Genomic DNA, 17465 nt, shown 5'->3' with positions numbered 1-17465 from the left:
TGGTGCCTCCACCACTGAGCGTGTCTGGCAGCAAAGCTGTACGTGCTCAGCAACCTGTATGAAGCTGTTCCTCTGAAATCTTCGTGAACTAGAAGAGATGAAGGATTATCTGTGGCAGAGAGTACTTAAGATTAGGCCACTTTTTTTACACAGCGTGTAGAAGTAAAAAAGGTTCTTGCATAGATTTCAGTTAGTGGAAGCTTGTTTTTCCTGCCTATGAACTGAAATCTGAAATCACTTGGCTTAATAACATGGGGTTTATTATTTAGTTTAGCCACAGGCTAAATTAGGAAAATACAGCCATTGGTTTAAGAAAGGCTTGTGCAAGGCAGCACTGTACACAAATTCTTTGACTCAATGACCTTAATGCCTGCAACTGCCACAGACCCCAGGACCTGCTCCCCATTCCCAGCTCCAGCATGTTTTGGCTCCAAAGTGCAACGTCCATCCAAAGGCCTGGCCAGCCTCTGTGCAGCCCCTGCCTCTCCCTGCAACTGCAGAGCTGCTCCCCTCATCTGCAGTGCTTCCAAGTTTAAATAATTACATTTTCAGCTGTCTTACATGAGCTGAGTACTCCTGTCTGCTTGACAAGGTTGTAGTGTTGCTTGAGAGCCTGTTATTTTCATCAATGAAAAATAAACTACATGCAGTTTCAACTTAATAGACCTCTGTGTAGTGGCTACAATAGGGTAGTTTCTTTAATCACGTTCTGCATTGCACGGTCACCTTGAGGGACTTGAACAAAGCAGCTCTGAGATGTTTGGTTCGCTCCTGCCTGCTTGATGGGGGCACCCAAGCCCCAGCTTGGCCATCTCAGGTGCTCCCCAAGATATGTTTCTATTCTCTTTTTTTTTCCCAAAAATTTTTGCCCAGGGACTCTTTGTTTAAGCCCATCTGCATTTCAGGCTTGCCAGAATATGGGGAGGGTTTTCTCTCTAGAGCAGTCCTTTTCTTTGTGTTTAAATTTCACAGTTATTTTAATTGTTTCATTAGGTGGTATTTGGGTTATGGGATAATTACTGATGCAATGTGAGAACGATTACTGCAGAAGATCTCAGGGAAATACCATTTTTATGTAACAAGTGGCTTGTGCTTACCCTGCAAGCAGGCAGCAGTTTGATGTGTGCTGTAGTGGGGACTAATTACCCACAGTTGCACTAGCAGATACAAAAGCACCTGTCTCACCTACCCCGTCTGAGCTCTTTCTTTTACGTACACGGTGCTTCCATAGTAGCAAGTAGGATCTGAGTGCTTGTGTGCATTTTGCCAAGTGTGTTTTAGATATTGTACAGGCAGCAAGGACTGCAATGCTGTTCCCATCGCAGCGGCTGCCGGCATTCCCGCTGGATTTCTCAGGCTGAGACTCAGGCAGAAGCTGAATGAATGCGCTCCCTGGTGCACACACAAACTCGGTCTGTTTGTACAATGTTAATTAAAATGCATTTAAGTTGAGTGAATGCTTGTGGTATTCAGCGCCCCTCTAGGGGAGGAAATAAAAGAGAAAGGAAGTCAGGCGGATGAAGGCCTCTGACTGTCATGGAGCCACAGGAGTGTCTCAGTGGAGCAGCAGGAGCTGCTGGGGAAGCCAGACACTGCCACGGCCACGTTCTGTGCTAGCTGAGCACCTCTGGGCCCCCAGGAGAGCCCTGCGAGGGGGAAGGAGCCCTTTGTGTCCCCAGCAAAGCAGCCTCATTTGTGAGCTGGGAAGTGATTTTGGGCCAACCCATCAGATGTTATTGGCAACCTTGCTAAATGGATTTCTGTTGAAGGCACATGTACAAAATTTGGTCCAAGTGCCTGCCCCCCCCCTGCTCCCTGTGCTTCCACATGTGTGTGCTCACCTGGTGCTTGTGGCTGGTTCTCCATCATCTTCCCCCCACTCCTTTCCTTGCCACTGAAAAAGCTGCTCAAACCCTTCCCACTGCTGAGACCTAGAGAGATAACCACCCCTTTGTCCTAATAGGGAGCCAGGATACAACGTGATCTAGTGATGGAAGGAAGCAGGTTGTGTGAGCTGTTCTGCTGTGCTGAAGTGGAACTGGGGAAAGGTGAGCATTGGAAAGCAAGGAGAGCAATATTTGTAAACTCTTGGCCTTCATCTCGTCACTTCCCTTTGCATTTAGCTGCCCCAGAACATGTGGCCTTGTGTTACTCATGATTATCTATCTGCAGACTTACTGATCTTAGAAAGTCTTGGCAATGGGCTGTATTTTGCTACTGTAGGGAAGGATTTTGGTTCTTGGCATTAAGAGTTAGATTCACAAGCTTCATTTTGGATGCTGTGCTCAAGTGGCCAAACCTAGAGATGGGTGCAGGAATGGGTGATATTTAATCAGTCTATCAGCAATGAGGGGGGAGTAATTCCTCTGCATGCTGGTTTAGGGCAACAGCAACATTTGTGTGGAGTAACTTGAACTCTGGAGTGATATTTAATTTTCTTGAGGAGGAAATGTAGGTCAGTTGGTTTTAAAAGAGGTGCTGGTGATATTCTTGATTGTACTGGGAGACCCAGTATGGAGCCCATACTGGAAACTTGGTGATACAAAAAGGTCCTGCCAGTGCTTAGAGGTTGAAGGGCAGAGGAGAGTGACCTTTTATTTCAGAGCTCTTTGAAAACCTTTTCACTGTCTGCAAACAAGGCCTTACCTGAACTAAACCAGGTGCTGGAAGCAGAGACCATGTAAATCTTTCTTAGGTAATGTCTATTAATTGCTTGTTTAGGTTATGCACTTTGTTGAAAACTAAATTTTTAATGCTGAAGACATTTCAATGTAAGTTATTTTTGCATCCTGCATCCAGTAAGAAAATCCCACACTCCTCCTATGCTACCATGACACATATGTGGCTGTAAAAGAAATCTTTAGTTTCAAATGTTTTTCCATCACAACTTGCATGCTGGTAATTTGCCAGTTTGACCAGTGGAGCCAGCTGAAGCTGGCCTGATGTGGGTGGTGGTGAGTGGCGCATGGCCACATGTCACCCCCTGTATCACCTCTGTCCCTGAGGTTCCCTGCCAGCTTGGAGGCTTATCTGCTGCCTCCTTGTCGGAGTGAGTGCTTCCAGATTCACAGCAAGACCTCAAGGAGAGCCAGATGATAGAGCAGATGGCAGATGACTAATTTGGCAAAGTTAGATGAGTGGAAATTGTTTGCTTTAATTGCTTGTCAAGTCCAGTACCTACATTATAGTTAAGAAGCAACTATTTACCCTCAAAATAGAATGAAATGAGGAAAAACTGGAGGTGTGTGTGTCTGTGAAGAGTAGGGGGGAAAAAGGGAAGGAGAAATACCCAGAGAAAATGGGTGTAATTTGGTACAAAGCATGTTTTGTTTGGGGTTTTTTGAGGGGGAGGGTGGAGAGGAGTAACTGGCAAAACCTCTTGCATGAATTACTCTTTCTTCTTTTAGTGGAAGCTGTATGATATAGGTCCTGCAGTACATTTTCCCCATTTTGTCCTTTTCAGTTGCTGAATCACAATATATATGGGATGAAACTAAAAGGGAAACTATGCTGGAAACACTGGCATATAACGTAAGCAGATGACGGTGGCTTGACGTGGTCAGCGCAGGCAATTATCCTTGAAATGTCACAGTAGAAATCTAGTCAGCATTTTGATGCTGTTTTTTTGGTTGGTACAAACAGCAGAGCTACTTTAGGAAATACACTGTGTAGCATCTACCAAACAGATTTTGGAGAGCTTGGTGCAAGATGAGAGTGTCATCAGCTCAGGAAAGTGTTATCGCACGTAACTAATCATTCTTGGTGAAGTTACAGTCACTGTCAGTCTTTGCCTATTTATGTTCCTCTTCATAAAAGTGGGAAAGATCTTACCTTTGTAGGTGGCACCTGATGAGCATCTACTGGAGGTGGGACCACCCTGATAAAACACACTCCTTCAGCTTTTCTGGCATGTAAAGTGATATTTGGAGGTTCAGTGAGCAAAATTCAGAGAATTACTGCTTCTGGTCACTAGTGCTATCAACCCAGGGACCTCTTCTCCATGCAAAGAGAAGAAAAGCTATAGAAGTCTTTCAAAGTGTCCTTTTAGTATTGCAAATTCAAGTCTGGATTAGAATTATAGTTAATATATAACTTAGCAGCTGTGGAGAGCTTAACTTGGAAAGCAAACTAAATAACTACACTCCCAGATTTGTGTTTCTGGGCTGTTTGCATGCAGGTAAAAGGGATTAAAGGGATTATAGCCATGGTGGTGTGGTTAACATGAGCCAGCCCATACCATGCCATATCCCCTCAACCTGACAGTACCCTGACAGGCTGAACAGCAGCTGGATGGCAGTGCTGAGCTTCTCTCCCGGCCATGTGGCTGTCCAGGGGTTCATGGCAGCTGGGTTGATTGCATGCAACTGGATTCAAATGGGATGATAATTTTCTAGTACAGAGCAGACTTTGTGGAAGGAAAACACTTGTGCCAGCTGAGTTTTTAATTAGGAGTACAGAGAAAATTATGGTCTCCTTCATTACAGTCTCTCACCTTGGGAAAGCAAGCCTCTAATTTTGAAACATTCTCCCAAAGCACTAGGTTTACAGGAAGATGTCTAGTGACCTCAAGGAGTGCTTTGCCCTCTCCCAGGAGATGTCTGTAAAGCTGTATGTGCAGGGGGTCCTTCCCTTTCATTAGGATGTGCCTAATTGCAAGAAAACTTGGGGCTTTTGCAGCTCATTCAGAGAGCTGTGAAATAATAATGAAAGGATTAGAAGTGTGTTTACCCCTTCTTCTGTGTGCATACATGATAGGACCCAGGCTGTTGCTGAGAGCACTGAGCAGAATGAAATGAATGGGAACTCCTGTGGCATTGCTGGTAATTAGTTATTCCTTAAGGGCCTCAAATATTGCCCCCCATCTGGGGATCTTAACAAATTGCCATGAGTGTTTGCAATGATTAATAAACAGTTACATTTGCTGCCTTTCAGGAAACCCTCACGATGGTCATGTCTGTATAAAACACAGCTGATTAAGTAAATAGGTGAGAATTAAAGCAAAAGAATGGGTTAGAAAGAGGTACTGACTGTTGTTGGTCTGGGATGAAGGGAAGAGTGATTCTCTTTTCATAAAGATGCTCCTGAAACCAGTGAGTCTGAGAGTTTAAGCCTCCTTTTGCACTTCTGGGCTGCTTGACAGACCCATTCACAAAGGGAGGTCATGCTGTGTTCAGGGGGAGGCTGATGTGGGGCAAACATGCTGCTCTCCTGCGTCCTTGCCAAAGAGATGTAATTCATGTTTTATGATTCAAAATAATATATGCAGATGCTTGAGATAAATCCTTTGGAATTGACAACAAGGATGTCTCATTGCTCCTGGTCTGAATGTGTTTAGGGAAAGGAGCGAGGCACTGGTAGTTCAGGCAGGGGATGATCATGCTAGAGATGATGGTATTTACTCTTCCTGAATAATTCCAAACGTACGCAGATCCAGAGAGGGGTTGAATATGAAATGAAACAAGTTGACCTCCTTCCAAAAGTTACTTCATCTGTTGAGCTGGGAGGATTATAAAATCCATTAGTATGACAAGAAACAGAACTAGATTGAGCCAAATGTGATTTCTTCATTTAACATATAGATTTATCATCAACAGGGCAGAGGAAAAAAAATGGTCTGAAATGCAGACGCTAAAGGACATTTTTAAATGCCTCAATTAATTGCTGCCTTTGAGTGAGCATCCAAATGATTTGGCTTTGTTATGAAAAAATGTCAATGGGAAATTAATTTCCAAGTCATGTGCATGAATATTGATGAAAGATGTAAATTCAATTCAATACGGACTGCTGTAATTGGGGCCATTAGGAGCTGAAGCTCTTCTCCATCATTTTAGGTAGCTGGTAGTAAGGAAACAACTGAATGTGAAGTGTGAATGCATGAGTAATGCCTGAAACCCACATTTGTGATGACCAAGCAGAGCTCTGCTCCAGCACTCCCCCAAAATCACCCATGTTTGGGGTGTAGATGAGAAGCAGCCACGGGCTGGAAGCCTGGCTGGCCACTGTCACCACTGGTTTGGGACTTCCCAGATAGGAAGATGCATGTTCTTCCGCTGTGGGTAACACGTACACGTCCGCACTCTGAGCTTTGTTGCCAGAATATGGCAAGACAGGGACGACCACTTGTATGTTGGCGAAGAGATGTGTTTGAGAGCTTCCTGGCATGCTGATAACGTGGCTCCTGTCTGGGAACATGTGAAGGGGCGTCAGGTTTTCTTGGGAGTGAGTTGGAATGGCACGGAAGGGCTTCCCTCATGGAGGTGACTCTGTAAGGTCTCCTGAGCAAGTTTGGGAGTATACATGCTCAGAGATGCTCAACAGGGAGAGAAGCTGCAGACAGGAGGCACATCTGAAGCTACTTCTTTGACCTCTGTTAGAGACAGGGGAATTAATACCTTTTATTAAACAGGAGAGGGACTGCTTTTCACACACAATCTTGATTTTCCTGCTGCTCGTTGGTTACTGGGGCTGTATAAAATATCATGTCTAACAATATCCAACAAAATGCTTTGAAGAGAATTTATGAAATATAGATGATGGTGTTTTTGCCTGACATGGCAAGGAAATACATTTTGTTGTGCTCATGTTTACACCTATATACTGCTGGAGTATCTCTGCAAGTATGTATTATTTTGGCACCTAATTTTCAAGGGCTGCCATCACACAGAGATGCCTGTTGCTGCTGCAAGATGAGACAGGAGGGTGAGGGGGAGTTGTTTGTGCTCTGTGTCAGGCTTACAGGGCAGGGGGACTGGGGACCCTGTGCCACCCCTTCTCAGCTTCCACTTCACATGCAGTTACTTCAGTGTATCTTAACTATTCTGGGAAATCAGACCCAAAATTATTACTTTTTTTTGCCCTGGAGCAGCTGGGAATTGCCTGTTGTGCCTCAAAATAGGGTTTTTATCCCTCTTACCTTATTGTTAACTCCAGTTTGCAGCTGCTTTCTGGCCTGCGTCCTTTCCAGGTTACGCTCCCTGGCACATTGGAAAAGCAGGAGCACCTTTGTACACAGCAGTACTATGTACTTTTGTACACAGCAGTAGCATTTCTTTCTCATGCCAGGAATGGCTTTTAACTCAATTAGTTGTATTTTGCCTTAAAAAAGAAATGCCATCAGCATACCGAATCCCTCTGTTTTAAAGGGTTCTCTGTGAAAGATGGAGGTACTGTCCTAGCTCTGTCCACCTGCAAGTGGTGATTGATCTAATCTGCTTTTCTGAAATGCTTTCATAGTTTTCTCTTTGGTATTTTGAATCTGGCATAATTATCAGGGGCATCAAAAGTGTATGTTCAAAACTCATGCTGTGAATCTGAGGCACAGAGAAATCAATGGATTATTATGATAATATAGTATTAAAGATCCATGGTTATATCTACATTTGGTTTAGGACTTCAACTCATTCTGCAGGCCAGGGCTCTCTCCTGGTCCAAGTACTCTTTCTGCCTGCATTGATGCACCTCCTGAGTCATGTAAGACACTCTCACTTTTGGTATGAGACTTGATTTGAGGCAATCTGTGACCCAGTTTCTTCTGTTGAGAGCAGCTGATCTATCAGGACAGTACAGAGATGCAAAAGCCAAGCTACGCCATGCAGTGGTTGGGATAATTGACTCTGGGCAGAGACTTTCCCTGGCAGAGCAGATTGAGGGGAGCATGTACTTTTTGCCATGTATCTTGCAGGCAGAAGAGACCCAGGTGTGAGCTGGAACCAAGGAGATGGTTTATGTAACAGAGGAGCAGAGAGGATTTCTTTCTTCGAGACAAATTAAATGCTTTGAATTGCTATGCTTTGAATTGCTATGATAAATTTAAAGGCTCAATGTAATTTTTTTCTAAATTTACTTCTAAGATTTCATTCACCTGAAAGAATGGATTTGCATAGCAATATCAAAACCTGGGAGTCATTAACTGTGTAATGGTTTGATTGTACAAAATTAATCTTACTCAACAAAAACCTGCAGTGCCAGCTTACATCTGGGCTGGCTTCCCCCCTGTTGAATCCTCTTGTAAGAGCAGGCTCCAGGTGTTCTGCCTCCTTACAGCAAGAAATGGCTACATTAGCTTTCAGGAAAGGTTTAATGGGTGTGCAACATGAAATACCAGTGTTGCAGTATATAGCTTTACTAGCTGTGCTGCTGGGATTGTTTTCTGAGCTATTTTGATCCTTAGCACCGATTGCGAAATGGAACAGAAATTATTTATTAGTCCTCAGGAGCCTTAAGACAGAATAATACTTAATCAGCTGGAAACACAGTCAATCTTCTTGTTACAGATGCTGCTGTGTTTAAGGAGGAAACAAATAAACTGATTTTGTAATTGGTAGCAAATGTTTTTAGAAGTCTTCTGGCGGGGGCAGGTGTGAGTCTCCCTGAAGGGTGGAGATGACTGTACAGCAGATCTCCAGGTTGTTCTGAATGAAACTTTAAATACTCATTTCACAAAGAAAGATGTGCTGTCCCCTAGCAGCAGTGGTTAATCCTTTCAGGTGTTCCCAGGACAGCAGAGCTACATCAGGTCCCAGTAGGACCATGTCTTTCCACCTGGGGAATCCCCAAAAATGGCTATGGAAAATATGAGAAATAAAATCTTGAGATGTGTTTTACTCTGATCAGTAAGATTTTATGAGAAAACTTTCCAAAGGAAAACGTTTGTAGTGGTAGTTTTTGCTTTAAAACCCAAGCAAACTAAGCAGTTTTGTTTTTCAGCAGTACAGTGTAATGAATATATGTCAAATATTTCAAGTTTTTAAGCTTAACAAGGACTTTTACATTTTCTTTTACCAGGTCATAGAAAGAAGTAGCTACGTAACTGTAATATTTCCTTTGGTAGCTAGATGAACAGCTACATCCATTATAATGTTTCCTTTGGTATTTAGACCAAAAGTGTCTTTGGAAAAACAGTCCTCTCTAGGGCCTGTTCAGCTTTGGCCCATGGTCTTTAGCCACTGGAAAGACAAAACCTGAAAATTATCTGACACAACCTTCATCCCGTGAACTGGCTTATAATGAAACCAGTCCCTGCTGTTCCTCCTCCTCAGGGAGTTATGGTTCAGAAGGAACAGATTTCTGTGGCCATTTTTAGGGCAGAAAGAGTTTCCTTGGGAGAAGACTTTGAGCAGTGTATGGGTTTCTGGCTGCCACCCAGAGCCCTTGGCCAAAGGCTGCTTGAAGCTCAAATCACCTGCAGCAGAGAGACCTCAGCAGAGAACAGAGATGAGGATTGTTCCCATTTCTATTAAAAAAAAGTGGGGGGAGGATGTAGTAAATAAAGAGGCAATAACAGTAGTACTCAAAAACCTAATTACTTTTGATATTTATAAAAAAGACCCGCATCATTCAAAAGAGCATATTTCAGCCAATTTTCCTGATTATGCCTCCAGACATGGAGAGTTTTGTTTGTATTGATATAATCCAGGAGTGGGAATGGCTCCAGAAATGCTATTTAAGTCTGCCTCCTATTTTGCAGAACATAATGCCCATTACAAAAGTTTTTGATATATTCATATTAATTTGCTCACAGATAAGAACCACCCACAAGCTGTTGGTAATCAGGAAAAGTAAGTGGATGGAAAAAAAAAGCCCAACCCCACACTTGGCCATTTAAGTAGCAATGCTGTCCTGGCAGGCTGAACACCATGTGGAAAACTCATGTTGCAAAATGCTGCTTCTGTGTTTCTTTCCTGCATTCTTTTCTTTTGTTGTTGTTTGATGCACCACAAGCTAATAGATTGAGCAGAGCTGTGATTCTGCAATAGCTTTGAAGCAGACTTCAACATTTAGAACATTAAAGATTATCTTCTGAAAACTAAGTGTTAGGTTGGTATTTCCCAACTCATCAGGCACATCTCCACTGTACAGCTGGTCCAGTGACTTGTGGAAAGATAATGTATGGTTTTCTGCTGTTATCTTTCTCCTAGTCAATTGCATAAAGCTGGGAAGAGCTGGGGTCTTAAGGAAGGTGATAGGTAAAACCATGTTGGGTATAAGCCTGCTGGTCAGGTTGCTCCTGGCTTGTCCAACAAACCCTTCTGAGCATCAACTGAATAAGGAGAATGTTGGATTGCCAAGGTCAGACTGGATATGTGGGGTGTCTCCAGCCTTCTGTCCTTTAGTCTGTGGTTAACTCATCTCTGTTCAATGTCTGATTCTGTCACTGGCAAAGCTAGAAGGGTTGCTGCTGAATCCCGGCTTTGGCCCTTTAGGTGCTGGGGGCAACCACTTTTGCATTTTTCCCACATTTCTGCATTTTCAGCCTTTCTGCATTTGATGATAAATAGCAACACTCCATCCCATTTGGGGAGATGTGTTTCAATTGCTGAGATGATCATGGACCGTATTTTAATCTTCCTGTCTCCACTACAGATACACAAATAACTTGCACCAGAGTTTGTTTTTTTTTTTTCAGGAATCAATCCAGTGAATAATTCAGGATTTTTGTTACAGTGACCTGTATCTCTGCATACAAACTTGATTTCCCTCCTGTGCCCCTCTTCCACACTCATCCCAATTGTATGTCCTGTGGTTTCTTGCAGTGTGTGCTGGGACTGAGAACAAGCTGAGCTCCCTCTCTGACCTGGAGCAGCAGTACCGGGCCCTGCGCAAGTACTATGAGAACTGTGAGGTAGTTATGGGCAACCTGGAGATCACCAGCATTGAGCACAACCGAGACCTCTCCTTCCTGCGGGTAAGAAATCTGAGTTTTTCCTTTCCTCCATCCTCTGTGTTTAGGAGAGTAGGTGCTGGGCTGGAGAAGGGCAGGTCTCTTTCCCACCAGCTCCACTGCAATATAAAGAGGATAATAAAAGGTCACAGGAGCAGTGTTACTGCTGTGACAGGTTCTCTGAGGATGTGACGTTTAGATGTATCCAGGACTGGGGGAAGAAAGCCATGTCACTGCACAGAAAGGGGACAGTGACTCCATCCATGTGTTGCCAGAAGGTACAGAGCAGGTGAGGTAGAGTTTAGCCAAGTCAAAGAATTGTGCAGATAAGCACTAGAAGCTTGGAAAAGCTGAATTCTAATAAAATGCAATATATGGGCTGATGGATGGATTAAACAAGGGAAGAACTCTGGACAATGTTTGTGGAGCATTTAAGAAAAAGAAAAGAGGGTTGCTGAATGAACACAGAACCCTCTTGGTGTACAAGACTAGAATTATGAGCCTAATTGAATCTCCAGCATCCAGAGGATGTCTGTGATAGTTGAAGGCTATCCTGCCACCATGGAGCCAGAGTTGTGTGCTCCCTTAGCCCTCCTTACTTCAAATTTTGAGTAAATATCAAGCTTTTGGCCTTTGGGTTTGTGGAAGAACGTATCAGTGTGGTTTGTGTTCCCTGTTAACATGGCAGCAATCCCAAGGAGAGAAAGGTGAATGCTGAATTTGAAGACTATAAACCCATCATTATTCGGTGTTCAAAATGGATTGTTTGAAGAAATATCCACTTAGAAGAGTGATTCAGCTGGGCAAGTGAGGGTGCTGCAGACGAGGTGGCTGCAGCATGGAAGAAACTGGTGGTATGAGACAGATAGAGGTTTCCACCACTCTGGTCATACAGTATTGCTTGTATTGTTATGTATTTCTGCAAAATGCTAATGTCACTTTTCAAGATGTGTGTCTGTATCTAACTGGCATGTTTGTAAGAAGCACGTAGGGGGGGTGGCAGGTTCAGATCCGGCAGCAGGAGTCAGCCCTGGCAGGTTGTGTTGGTTTGCTGGGTCTCGGGTGAACCTAGGGCTCAATTTCAGTTTGTAAAAATGTGAACTTTCCATTATGGGTTCTAGCAAAGGCAGACCAGATCCTCCAACAGTGTGTCTAGCTTTCCTTCATGTTACATTTCTTGGGGATTTCACAGGATTTCCATTTTACATGCTGACCTATATTTACTCAAAGTGTAAACCAGGCTGCTAGAAGATCTGCAAACATAATTCAGCTACCAGATCCTTCTGAAGTAAAGTTTGGGGTGCTAATTGCACTCAGGCTAACAGGTTGCCTGTTAATTTGAGTGTCAAATGCCTGAGAAGTAAATGCTATCTATACATTTCACAGTTGTGACAGGGGGGAAAACACATATGCCTGTGCTCTGGAAGAGATGTAGCCCTGGTGCAGCTGGACTAGCTGGTTTCTCACCATTAGGCAGCAGATATGTACGTCCTGTGTGGGCAGGGTCCCTGCACTGATTCAGGCATCCCTGAAGTTTCAGATGCCTCCTGAAACTGCTGAGTGAGCCTTTGTGCAAGGCTTGAATTCATCATGTATGATTCTCCTGCTTTTGCTTTCCTTCCTTCTTACAGTGCCTGCTGGTAGATAGGGAAAGCAAATTATTTGGAAATCAGGGCATTGACGTTCCTTGTGGAGAGCTGACATCAACAGAGTAAAATATTGGTGGAAGGTGGGCAGTGAATTCAGTAAATGAGAGGAGGAAAGGAGGGCCTTGAGTTGTAAATGAAGGTGGCTTGGTCACTTGTGCTTTTTTGATGACAGTTACTCTTGCTTTTTTTATTAGTTTTATTCCACCTCTTACCTGAGACTGTCCTCTCACAGCTGTCTCAGTAAAAAGCAGAACTTGAAACAAAAGCCAGCAAACTGGAAGTCTAGTTAATATGACAAATGACAGTCATTAAAATAGAACACCAAACAGAGAAGAACGTGTTATTGGTGAGTAAAATAAATAAATAACTGTTGGAACATTAATGCTGATAATTTGACATTCATTAGTTAGGCAGTGCTACTTGTTTTAGCAGTTTAAGAATTGTTTCAGTGGCCAAATGAAGGTGACAGATGGGAGATCACTAAAAGAATGGCTATTTGTCTCTCTCAGATTTAAATATGGTGAACTCCTCGTGTAAGATGATGCTTCTCAAGCCTGCTCCATTTTTTCATAGTCTCTATTGTAATGCCTTCTTTCTCCACCAAAGGAACTTCAGGTGAGCAGTTGATGTACTGGGTTACCTGTACATCCAGCTCATGAGTGCCATGGCTTTGTGTGCCCACCTGCCACTTAGCTCCCTCTCACTTCAGGACAGAAGTGAGGCATGATTATTATCATGCAATAATATAAGAATATTATAAATTAATTGAAGTGAAAAAAACCAGCATAATTTTATTTACCCTGCAGAGGAACATGAAAAGATCAGCATCCCATCTTTCATACTTATTTAGACATTTATTCCCTAAGTAAATTTGCTTTTATGTCTATGAGTTAGCTCTCTGGATGTCTGCTGGCTAAGACTAAAAAGGGCTGCCTGTCACCTGAATGAAGTGCTCAACCACTTCAACTTTCAGACCTGCCAGCCAAGAGCAAGACTTTGAGGTCAGGAGAAGCTTCATTCGAGTAAGAAGGGATTGCATACACTACTGTTTTTTTCCTATTGTTTAGGTACATGGGCAGAACAGAAGTAACACTCTGCTGGTTTATTTTGTCTATTTTATTTTTGTAGTGGAGTCTTGATATTGCTTGCCTGTGGGGTCCCAAAACAGGGGTGAACAGTTGTGATGTGCAGTTGTCCTCTGCACATACTACCTTCCAGCTCCATCAGCTCTGCTCCTGCTGCTCAGTGCTTCACTGCACTGTGGCTGCAATGGGAATCCTGGCAGACGGAAGGAGTAAAAAATGTGTCTAAGCCTGAGTGCTGGGATAAGCCACACGTTTCTGTTGGAGGCTAATACCTGGTTCTCTCCGTTATTCTTGCGAGGCTTAACCTACCCGCAGAAAATGTACACAGGTAATTCAGTTGCTGGAGTCCCCCCATTGCAAGTTTCAGCAATGGAATGAGGCTTAGATGAATGTAGGGCATTGCTGCTAGAGTTGTACCTCCTGTTGTGGCCAAGGCAGCATGTCCACAGGAACAGGCTGCAGCAGGGAGAGGCACTTACTGTTTCCAAGAGTGTGATTGAACTGGGCAAGACCAATAATTGGGTGGAATACAGACCCTGAGAGCTCCCTTGCCCCTGTCACATGTCCATGCTCACCCAGCAGGTTGGCAGAGACAGTTGGAAGAGGTCAGGCTCCATCTCTCCCTGCTTTCCAACCCACCAGCATCCTTCAATTAATGGCACAGGCAGGGTTTTAGTGCTGGGACTTGCTCTGTGAAACTAGATAAACTGGTTAAGCTGGTGTGTGTCCTGGGTCTTGTCAAGGCTGGAGATGAGATCTATTTTCCTGGCTTGGACCTCAGGAAAAATCTTGAGAAAAGCTCCTATCATGCACTGGTTCATATTGCAATCAAATCACTGTTTGGTTTCAGAAGCAACAACTTGTTTTGGTTTCGCTTGGCAAAGCTGATAGTTTCAGTTGTGGACAGTTCTTATATCTTACTAACAACTCTATTCAATTTTCAACATAAAATACACAACTAGTATACCACAAAACAATCTTCTGCAAGCACTCTCAGTCTGTTTAACACATTTGGTAACCGAGAGTTATTTTTTACTAACCCCCAGGCTTTTAGCAGTTCACAGTCAGTAAAGTGTCTTCTTGTGCTTGGATTTTATTTAACCAATTCAGATTATTTATTTTTGAAGACATGACCAAAGTCCTGTGCTGTTCCCTGCAGTAACTCTCTCAAATGATTATGAAACTTATTTCTAACAGCAGTCAACAGCCTTCAAAAATGATCTGCCACCACTTTGCAAGTTCTCTTTTCATTTACCTCTCTAATGCCTCTGTAGCTCCCTTAGCCCCAGCTCCATTGGCAGCTCTACCTGCAAAGGCCAGGATGGGCATTTCATGGTGAGCAACTTGATAGCTGCTGCAGTTACTGCAAAGGCATATAGCTCCATCTTCCCTTTGTCAGCACAGACAGCTGCCTGCTCATTGAAAACCTGCACCAGGCCATGCCTAATGCTTCCCTTACAACCACATTTAGGCTTTGTGGCAGATGGAATTTGGGGGTTATGTAATTTTGCTTCTGGTTGTGTTATAGCCTTGGAGGAAGGCAGGGTCAGACAGACCCTTTTGAGTGGGAAGGATTTCCAGAGCAACCATGGGAAGAGTTAGTTGCAGACCATGCTGCCTGGCCCATAGGGATTTGAGCTGCTTCTGATTTTTTTTTAAAAAATAAATATCTATTGTTTAAAAACCTTTTTGGTCTTCATAGCAAAATTAGTCTAAGCAGTCCCTTCTGAAAGCTCCAGTGGCAGAGCTCAGTGGAGATGTGGGTGAAGAAAGAGCTTGCAGTCTGAACAGATGTGTTGGGAAGGGGAGCAGAGACAGGAGGGTATTGCCTTGTCCATTTTTATGGGTACAGCTCCTGATGGCCTGGCAGCACAGCTCTGCATCCTCTACTGCAGCAAAAGGGGATCTGAGTTCCCAACTGACAGACTTCAGTAAGATCCCAGCTGAGCAGAAAGGGAGAGAGAGGGATGTGGAAAGGGAACAGAGACTAACTACAGAAAGCATGTGAGGCATCTTGTCCTTGATGGATAGTTTGGGCCTGGTCCCTGCTATCGAAGATGACTGTTACCTGCTACACAGTTCCCAACATAATCTTACCCAGCTCCATCCTGACCCCACCACTGCTCAATTCATACCTCTCCCAAGGCCTTTTTGGGGTAAGCCTTTCACTGCTGCTGGTGCTTCTCATCTGCTAGATGCAGCAGGGCAGCAGAGGGACCTTGCTCACCCCTCCCCTTCCTTTCTCCCCAAAAAAGCTGCCTGTGTGGTGCCAGCCTCCCATCTGCCTCCCTCCCCACCTTCTGCCAACGTTGCCCCCTTTCACCTGGCTGCACTTGCCTAACTGGGGACACAAATAATCTGGGGTGGCTGGCAGCCTCCCTGTGCTGTGGTGGCTGGTCCCTTCCACCAGACCTCAAGGGAGAATTGAGGAGGGACCCCAAGCCCTCTCCCCACCTTCCATCTCCCCCTGCCACAGTGGCCTGACTTGCCATGCAACTATTTTTGTCCAGCTCTACCACAGCCTTTTTTTAACATTTTTTTACAAACCTGGCAGCTTCATCTCTCCAAGCAGTAAATGCTTTTACTAGCTCCCCACAGCCAAATTTATACTTGGTTTTTATACTCCTCCCAGCTCTATTCTTTTATTTTTATAGCTGTCTGGGGCATTGCAACAGGCAGAATAACTGGGCTAGGAGGTTGCTTTCTGTTCTGTACACAACACCAACCTGCCCTCCCCAAAATAAACTAAAAGACCCACTAGTGCAGCCTCGCTTTTCCCCTCATGTCCCTTCATTACCAACAAGCAGCCCAGATCAGCTCTGCTCTGGAGTTTGGGCTTTGCTTTTGGCTGAGAGAAACTTCAAGGCTGTGCAAGCCAGTGCTCTTCTGATGGAATTAAATGTTTAGCTTCTGTAAAACAAACATAGAAGAAATTTAATAAACAGTCCTTCAACTGGGTTTGCCAAGTCTTAACCAGGAAAAGGTTTTTCACCCAGAAAGTGGTTGAGCACTGGGACAAGCTCCCCTGGGAAATGGTCACAGCACCAACCTGCTTGAATTCAATAAGCATTTGGATGAGTGGGAGGGTGTGGGGTGTATCCCAACCTGGGGGTTCATTTCCCCCTTCATTGTGTTGGCAGTGGCCGAGGGCTTCCCCAGCTCTCCCGCAGCCTCTGCCTGTGTCCCCTCCAGTTGAGGAGGGCATCCTTCAGCTGAGCCACGTGTGGAGATGGAGAGGTAAAGACGTGAAGTCTGGAAGGTTTAAAGAGTCTCTTTAAATTGTCTTGTAGCATTTTTCTTTAAGCTCCCATTGTATGGGAGGCATCCCACCTCCAGCTGCCTGGGAAGCCTGTCTGATTCATGTACATGGCAGCGGTAGCAAGTCTGGAGCAGAAGAGAGATAAAAGAAGCATGACTTAAATTATTCAGAGTAACCCAGACTGAACGCACGTGCTTGAGCTCAGTAATATCCTTCTCACTCACTGTCCAGTTTGCAGGGCTGCTGCAGAGCTGCCCTTCATTCGACAGAGCAGGGCACTGGGGAGGTGATGTGAGGCAGCTCCCCCATGCCCAGGACCTGCACTGGTGGTCCTTGAGGTGATGGTTTGCCTGTCTTGCTGGTCCTGCTGAGCCTTGTGAGGCCTTTTTGTGGCTTCTGGGTGCTGTGGAGGTGCCTGGAAGCCCAGGTGGCCATAGGACACACAGTGTGGGAGTGTTCCCCCTTGAGATGGGGGGCTAGACAAGGCTGCAAGTGATGTTTGATATTCAACAGTATTGCCACTCCCTTTGCAGCCCTTTGCTGGGAGATGATGAAGTGCAAGAGGCCCTAGTCCCAAAAATATTCCCAGGACGGTAGGGTGCACTGCTCCAGGTGGAGGGCTTTCCAGGTTTGGCAAAGGTAATGTGGTGGATGGGAGCCAGCTGGCAGCAAGGAGCCTGGGTAGTGCATGGAGGATATTATTGGTAGGGTGTAAAGCATTTGGAGGAGCTGGCAAAGTCTACCATGACCCCAGGAATATCATGGACAGGCCTTGGACTTCTTTACTTAAGCTGTTGAGCAGTCTGCAAAGT

At 44.5% G+C, this 17465-nt stretch overlaps 1 protein-coding gene across 1 annotated transcript in view; it reads left to right on the top strand.

Annotated features, from left to right (window-relative positions):
• Nucleotides 1-10052: 10052 nt before the first annotated feature.
• The window catches only part of ERBB4 (v-erb-b2 avian erythroblastic leukemia viral oncogene homolog 4), a 375133-nt gene continuing 367720 nt past the window's right edge, over nt 10053-17465 (top strand). The window contains exons 1-2 of the mRNA XM_009996938.1: nt 10053-10068; nt 10533-10684. Coding sequence (XP_009995240.1) covers nt 10053-10068; nt 10533-10684 — 168 coding nt within the window. The remainder of the gene's footprint in view (nt 10069-10532; nt 10685-17465) is intronic.

This window comes from Chaetura pelagica, unplaced genomic scaffold, assembly GCF_000747805.2.
Source record: "Chaetura pelagica isolate M959 unplaced genomic scaffold, ChaPel_1.0 scaffold300, whole genome shotgun sequence".
Lineage (NCBI taxonomy): Eukaryota > Metazoa > Chordata > Aves > Apodiformes > Apodidae > Chaetura > Chaetura pelagica.
This window is presented reverse-complemented; position numbering and strand designations above follow the sequence as displayed.